General features: G+C 33.6%; 1 protein-coding gene across 1 annotated transcript in view; it reads right to left on the bottom strand.

Moving 5' to 3' along the window:
* Positions 1–804: 804 nt before the first annotated feature.
* LOC107437756 (pancreatic triacylglycerol lipase) overlaps positions 805–8733 on the bottom strand; it is a 35681-nt gene continuing 27752 nt past the window's right edge. Inside the window, exons 6-7 of the mRNA XM_043047797.3 lie at positions 5504–5596; positions 805–1307 (exon numbers count right to left, since the gene is read on the bottom strand). Of these exons, the coding sequence (XP_042903731.2) occupies positions 1183–1307; positions 5504–5596 (218 nt within the window). The 3' untranslated portion in view covers positions 805–1182. The remainder of the gene's footprint in view (positions 1308–5503; positions 5597–8733) is intronic.

The raw sequence follows: 8733 nt of genomic DNA, 5'->3' as shown, positions 1-8733 counted from the left end.
TGACGAAAAGAAAAAAAAAATATATTTTTTTTAATAATATTTATTATTAATAAATAAATATCTAAATGAATGAACCTGCACAATCAAAGAAAATAAATTAAAAAAAATTCTTTTTGACAAAAAGAATAAATAAAAACAACTTTTCTTTTTTAATAATATTTATTATTAATAAATAAATATCTAAATGAATGAACCTGCACAATCAAAGAAAACAAATTTAAAAAAATTCCATTTGACGAAAAGAAAAAAAAAAAATTTTTTTTTAATAATATTTATTATTAATAAATAAATATCTAAATGAATGAACCTGCACAATCAAAGAAAATAAATTTAAAAAAATTCCATTTGACGAAAAGAAAAAAAAAAAATATTTTTTTTAATAATATTTATTATTAATAAATAAATATCTAAATGAATGAACCTGCACAATCAAAGAAAATAAATTTAAAAAAATTCCTTTTGACAAAAAGAATAAATAAAAACAACTTATTTTTTTAATAATATTTATTATTCATAAATAAATATCTAAATGAATGAACCTGCACAATCAAAGAAAATAAATTTAAAAAAATTCCTTTTGACAAAAAGAATAAATAAAAACAACTTATTTTTTTAATAATATTTATTATTAATAAATAAATATCTAAATGAATGAACCTGCACAATCAAAGAAAATAAATATAAAAAAAATTCTATTTGACAAAAAGAAGAAAAAAAATGTTTTTTTTAAAATAATATTATTAATAAACTTATTTTTTAATAATATTTTTCATTAATAAATAAATATATAAATGAATGAATCTGCTCAAAAGCATTATTTATTTACTTATATTTATTTTCTAAAAAATATTAAAGCTATATTCCTTGAAGATAGCTTGTAATCTCGCATCATTAATACTGATAGCGTAGCCATCACATTTCAAATAAGTAAAACTTTTACTTATTTTTATTCGCAAGATTTCAAGCGAGAGCTCTAACGAATATCTTATTTCCTTATTTAGTTGGTTGGCGAAATCATCAGAGATAGAGCTGTGATAAACGCTACCATGTGGTGGGACAGTGCTTTGGTGTTAAATAATTATCACCAAGGCGAGAAATGTAAGCGATAGCTCACCAAACCTAACAACCCCTATCAGCCACTAGACTCCGACATGAACGATGGAGAGAGGACTAAAGCTGTAATTATCCCCAGGTGGTAAAACTAGGGGTAGGATCTTGGGGCAAGTTTACCGTGACACCCTTAAGATTGTCTAGAACTCGCTCGTGGCTGCATAAAGGGCCGGGCCGAAGAGCAGCAAAGCTTCGTGCTATAAATAAATAACAAAAAAAAACTCTTTTATTCGCCAAAAAAAAAAAAAAAAAAAAAAAAAAAAAAAAAAAAAAAAACAGCGAGTCGTGATATCTTCATCTGACGTCATAGCATTGACGTGACTATTTATTTTTCGACGTTTCGAGTTTGTTTTCATATACTTGGGAAATTCAGTCCCTCTAAATCTGATTTTCATGTCGTGCTTTTTCAAAAAAAAGTTTTCTTCAGATTTTAAAATAAGTGTTGAAAAGCACTTTGGGAAATTATTCTGTATTGATATGCAATTACCAGATCGTTGAGATGAGGATTTACACAATTTAATTTACGCCAGCAGAAATTCTTCTGCCTAAAACTGCTATGGATGGGTGATCGTGTAAAGCTAAGGGTGGTGGTGCTAGTGGTTAAATTGCTCTAGCAAGACTTCCGGGTTACTGCTTCCGATATATTTTTATGCCGCAGATTGAAAAAACGCGCCATCATATCTTTTGCAGTATTTCACATGTACCGAGTTCTTTCTTTCAGTCTTTAAACTTCAGCATTATCACATTAATATTATAATCATTAGAATATTTTCTAATTAGGCGAACTTAAAAAGATATTTTTGAAGATATTTTTGGCGACATTTTATTCAAATGTAGCCAAATAAGGGATAAAATACAAAACATGGCAAACCTTAAGAATTATTCACAATGAGATACTAACTTTCCAAAATTGTTTCTGGCCTTACGACCTCTGAAAATCAATACATTTCTGAAAGCTCTTATGAATGGTACAATTATGTTTAGATTTGAAACCAAATTACAGCAACAAAACTGCATAGAATATTAGGCTTGTTCACACATCGCCTCGTAGTCATAACATAAGCGGAGGGATACACCGGAAATTTTCTAAATTTCTTCCGGTTAAAGGACGCTTGTTATTGTTTACATTAGGCCACCCATCCATTGGAAGTTGAAAGAACCTCAACAAATACTGCCCCCTTTCCGTTTAAGACATGGAACACAGTCACAGTCATGATGACTTCGTTGTAAGTTGAGAAAAGATCATTGCGGTATAGGATTTAAGTAATCATCCGAGATTGCGTATAGTTCCGTTTTATTTTTTTATCAAATTATACAACTATACTTTCAAAAACAGCATAAAAAATTTTGAAAGTTAAACACGTCAGACCAAATTTTAATTCGTGTTATTTTTTACGGTATATATTGTAGAATTATAAAGAAAAGGTTATTGTTTCGTAGTCATACTGGAATACTAGACTTGAAAATTTGGCGACATTTCCATTTGAAACACATTTGTCATTTTGAGCGCAGAGGGCGACGGTTAAAGGTGGACTATACTTATTCTATACTCGTTCTATACGCCGTTGTAAGTTAAGAAAAGACCATTGCGTGTAGGATTTAAGTAATCATGAACGACTGCATATAGCTCTGTTTTATTTCGTTAACACGTTAGACCAGTGGTCGCCAAAGTGGTCTAAATAGACCCCAGGGGTCTATTTCACAAAAGCGGGGGTCGATCTCAGCCGGGGGTCGATCCGAATCGGAATGGTCGATTCGGGATCGAAGAAAAAACAGTTCTTAATACGCAAATCACGCATACCTAATTAAGTATGTAAATTTTTTGAATTTTTTTATAATTGACTTAATATCAGTTTCTTTATAGAAATAAATTAATAAACGTACATTTATTCGGGTGAGGCAAGTATTTACGTACCAGCGCGCAGTGGCCCGAACTCTGTACTTCTGGCTTATGAGTCATATGCATATGTGCGCTTGTCCAAATGTAACGTGTGACGAGCATTGACGTTTCAAACGCAAATGTCATACGCAGTTTCAGCTATCTTTGCAAACTGTGAACAGTGTTGAATATTTGCAGTGTCATTATTAAAACTTTATTGTGACTTTGGACTATTATGCCATTTTCTGCTCAAATTGAAAACGTGGACATCAACCTGCAAGATGAGCTTGCTGAATTATTATCGGATCTTGAAGCAAAGACGCTTTTTAAAAATTTAGCAATAAGCATATTTTGGACAAATTTAAAGATAATGCAAAAATATGTAAAACTTTACGAAATAGCTCAGCCATTTACGATCGTATTTCCAAGTTCCCATATGGTTGAAGCCGGTTTCAGTCACGTAAATACAAAGTACAAAAATAAATTAAATGTGGAGTTTTGAGGGGATTTAAGATTAAAATTGACCAATTTTGAACCCAATATAGCGAAAACACCAGGCACACCCATCTCATTTTTTAAGAAGCAATAAATCTGTAGTTACTTTACTTATTATTTCTACTTATTTATAATTACTTATTATTTAATAAATATTAAGATATTTAAATTTCAACACTAATATATTTTTCATAAGACTATTGTTACACAATGTACTATCACTTTAATAAATGTTTAAAATCATAAAATAAATGTACGAACACAATATCTAACAGAGTTTTATTTTAATTATCAGAAAATTACTTTTATGGGGTTCGATGGAGATTTCGAAAAATTATATAGGGGTCGATGATCAAAAAAGTTTGGCGACCCATGCGTTAGACAAAGGCTTAGTTCATGTTATCGTTTACGATATCTATAATAGAATTTTTTTAAAAAAAGGTTATTGTTACGTATTCATACTGGAATCTTAGATTTGGCGATATATTTTCATAAATGAGGAGAACATTCGTACTTGAAAAAGAAACAACTGTATGACGTCACGAGAGCATTGGATTTGATTGGTTCACTATAAATAGCGTGTCTCATGCTAACATCCCCCAATAATGCGAATAAAGTAAAAATGTGAAATAAAGAATTATTAATTTTGTTTCACTGTAGAAGAAAATCGTCTGCAAAAAGCAATATTTATTATTCTTTCATTGGTTTCTTTAAATTAGAGTTGAAGATGTTGATATACGTTCGCACTGGGAGCTTGACATATATTTGGTGTGCATTTGAATGCAAACAGGTCCTCTCTCTTTACTTGCAACAGCTTATAATTTAGACATTCGTAACGACATTTTTCTATTTTCTTAGAAACGTTTAATTCACATTTATTATCAATTTGGAAGAAAAAATTGTTACCTGTTTAAGATACAAAGATACTTTTGCGTCACTGTGATAGGCGATAAAAATATCAAAATAAATAAACAAATAAATAAAATAATTGCATAGAATAAGTACAAATTTCTGATTAAGCTAAAGTGATGTCATGTTTTTCTTGCATTCATATCTTTTTGACTTGTGACTTTATATAAGAAATAAAAAAAGATGTTTAGAATGCAGTTTTTCATTCTAACTGTCAAATAAGATAACCAATAAACTTCAAAATAACGTATTTTTATATAACATAATAACACAAACATGTTTTATATAACTTTTCCTTTCAAATTTTACATTAAATACTTTTGCTGAAATATACTTTTCAAATGAAGAAATTCATTCTCCACTTTCTTCAGCTTTCATGTTACAATAAATTAAAAAATAAATTAATTTTTCACTGTATTGGAATAAACACTTTTGACATTAGTTTAGTTTATGGTTAAAAAAGATTCTTTAAAGAGATAAGATAATTTATATGCATTGAAGGGAAAATATTCTTTCCTAAAGTTTGAAGCAATGTACAAAGTTGAGGAGTACATTCTCTAGAAAATATTGAAATGGTTGTCATAGGAAAATGTCAAGTGTCTTATGTTCGCAAACAATAAGCAAAATCAATGTATGCATCAACCAATAATTATAACAGTAGTTGAACAGCCAATCCAATTCTGAGTTTACGACTACCAATAAACTTTGTGGTTTTTAAATTTTGAACCCAATAAAGAAGACAAAGATAACTCTTCGATCAAGCATTGGGAGAAACTAGCCTTCCTGGAGGACTTTTTTGAGGGAACTAAACCCCATTTGCGTTACATGGAGAGGAAAACCATTAAAACTTCCCACAGTTAGCCTGACGCCAAGGGGACTCTAACCCATGGTCTGGATAGCATTGAGGATATTTCACGTCAGCATTGTAGTCCGTGCGAGTTGGCTGCTGAATTCGTAACTAAGAGACATAGCTGGGATTTGAATCCGGTTAACCTCATTGGGAGGCGAACATTCTGCCCTCTGATTCGCCACGACTCACACACTACTTATCATGCAAATTCCATAAAGGATGAAATTGATTAACCTATAAGTATTGAAATGAAAACTTACGACGTTTGGTAGGTGTGTAGGGGCAGCCTGGTTGACGATGTCCACCGTTGATGGAGAAGATAGCATGCCCAATAATATCATTTGTGCCAATGCCTTCAAAAGAGAAATTAATATATAATAAAATAGTTTCGCACCACGTGATAGATAGGAAAAGCAGACAACATTTTTAGAACAGTTCAGTTTTGGTAAAGAATTGAGTAAATCACTTTGAAATCGGCTACCGGGATCAGTAGTGACTGTTTTAAGTATAGTTCGTTCACCGGGAGTTGGCACATGACTCCGCCTTCATGACGTGGTATCAGGAGATACTATTTTGCTATTTTTGGGAGAAGGATGTGAACAATCCTGAGCAAGGTTGCTATTTGGGAATCGTATGACAAAAATATTTATTTCCAAATCTTTATGTGCATCTTTTTAACATTTCTTCTCATAAATTTGATGATAATTCTCTCTTTTGAGTGAATAGTTTGTCCTTTTTGAGACATTTTGCTGCAATATATTTAATTAGTTGGAGTAACGAAAGGTATATTAGCAGACGATAAAGAGAAGTAAGTGACTGAAAAAAAATTCACTGTTTGCGTTTGATGCGCATTAACGGTTGTCTCCATTTCATGCGTGGACAATTTTCTCCTCTTTCTCCCGCGACAAAATGAACGCTTCGTCCGAGGAGTTGTAGCTAAGTGCCGACTCCTGGTAAACGAACTGTACCTGGATATCCAACAACTATGTAATGAAACTTGAGAAATTATATTTGTTTTTGTATCAATTAATGGAAAAAATTCCGGTCATCGATAAAGAAAACTATCTATACAAGCTAGACATTGTGTAAAGCCATTTGATGACGGGATCCCCTTTAATCGATTCTTGTATGATTAAATCATTCATTAGGAATTTTAAGGTTTAGTATACACGTCGAGTTACTTTATCCTTTGACTTGGAGATGCATCCTCTAGCGCTTTCTAGATAATAGTTGCAAACGCGCGTTTATCGCTGAGGCAAGGAGCCTCTGATCACGGCAGGATGATGTTTACGGTTTAGCCTAAATTCCTGAAATTACCGAAATATGAAAACTTTTTTAAATCAAATGTGCTGTGAAGTGGATAAGCGACATATGCTGCATATATTTTTTATTTACATATCTTTTTACCAAAGTTTTTTTTATGTTTGAATACTTTTTTTCCATTTCATATAAAACCGTGGAAAAGGAATTAAGCAGAAACTAGTCTAACAAGGTTGTCTTAACTATTCTCTATCGGGGAATACGTGATTAATGGGTCCTTTAGACCTCCAGATCTGAAATCAATAGAGAACGGTTCGTAATACCTTGGCTGACAAATCGCTGCATCGAGTTCTTCTCCACGATTACGGTCTGTAACAAGTGTTACTCCGTGTTTATTTCTTTTTCTCCCTTTCGGTGTCCCGAATTACAATTGGAATCACGGAAAGTCAACGTTACCCAATACATTGCAATTAAGCGGCGGAATTTGGTAATACATTTCTTTCTAAAAGCCACATTCCGGACAACTTATTTCTTAAGACTGTAAGATATTTATACTAACTGTCCACTGTCGTCGCAACATCCTCCCCACCCAGGTCAAGCAGGATGACCAGCTGTATAGGTCGAGTTATAGTCTTTCCATCCACTCTTAACACGCATGTTCGAATTTCCCCATCACACTCCTTAACTAGATTGGTAATTCGGGCTTTCTTCCACATGTGTCTGGGTCTGACGTCATCTTGAAGTAGCGCAAGATCTCATTCACGGATGTTGAAGGAGTTATAAATATTGCGAACTCGGTGATAAGAGCAAAGTTGCAGTAGATATTCCTTGCACCATCTTTTCCAAAATATATCCAACACGTCTTGTTGTTGTTTGTAGAGTTTCGTAAGTCTTGGATTGTTATACATATTTGTGGGTATAGATGTTAGTTTTCTACCCGTTAGGAAATGTGCCGGTGTCAAGGCCTCCGTTTTGTCTTCATCTCCTTTTTTATATACAAGGGGTCTGCTGTTGAGGGCGGCTTCTATCCCTACTAGTACAGTTGATAGATTTTCTTTATCCAATAGTGCCCGACCAAGAGAATTACGAAAACAATTTTTCACTAATCCGATTAGGCAGGTTGGGACAGCCTGGTCGGTAGGGCGCTGGGTCTATGTCCAAGAGGTCGTGGGTTCGATCCTCGTCTGCCGAAGACTCCCCGTGTAGCAAATGGTGACTGATGCATGTTAAATCTGTCGAGTCTCAGAGTCCTCCATGTTCCAATAACAAATCAATTCCTCTGGGGATACTGATCCAAGAGTTTCCTTGTCTTCTGGATTGGTTCAAAATTACAAGGCTACGGAGTTGAGCATTAGTAGTCGTAAACCCATGAAATTGAGTCGGCTGTTCAATGAAGGTTATAAAATAAAATAAAATCTGATTAGTCGCTCCCATCAACCTAAACACCAAGCTGCTGTGGGTACGATGAACTTCCAAATTACTCCGTTATGAGCGTAAGACTGTTGCACTTTAGTAGATGTAAGAGTGTTCCGTAGAAGTATTAGCTCCTTATTTACAGTGCGGAAAGTGGCAGCATTGTCACTATAGATGGTATGTGGTAGTCCTCTACGACCCACAAATCACTGCAATGCTAACAGAAACTTATCTGTCGAAAGATCTGACACAAGTTCGAGATGTAAGGCTTTGGTCGTTGCACAGGTAAACAGCACAATGTAAGCTGTATCTGAAGGATTCAAATTGCGAACATGTACAGGGCCGGCAAAATCTATTCCTGCTGTAAAAAATGGTGTAATTGGATTAATTCTATCAGCTAGTAGAGGAGATTCAATTTGAGTGCAGCGCATTGCTCATGATATCTTGCATGGTACGCATTTGTAAATCACTGGTTTGATGGCCTGACGGCCTTGTAGAATCCAAAAATTTGAACGTAGTTCCGAAAGCACTGTTCTGACGCCAAGGTGGTGCATTTTGATATGTGTTTGACGTATCAGCAGACTTGTGAAAGGATGAGATCCACAAAAATTGGAGGTTTTTGGGACTCTGATACACTCTAAAACTGTAATCTACCACCAATAAGTATTAATTTATTTTCAAATAGTGGGTTGAACTTTGTAATCTTTGAATTTTTCGGCAGTGACTTGGATGTTGATAAAGCTTCGTATTCTAACGGAAATGGCTCTTTCTGAACCACTTGTATCCAGTAATTTCTAACATCGTATACTTCTGCTGT

Source organism: Parasteatoda tepidariorum, chromosome 9 (assembly GCF_982258835.1).
Source record: "Parasteatoda tepidariorum strain Cologne lab strain chromosome 9, Ptep-v5.0, whole genome shotgun sequence".
NCBI classification, from domain to species: Eukaryota; Metazoa; Arthropoda; class Arachnida; order Araneae; family Theridiidae; genus Parasteatoda; species Parasteatoda tepidariorum.
The sequence above is the reverse complement of the archived record's forward strand: the minus strand, read 5'-3'. Positions and strand labels throughout refer to the sequence as shown.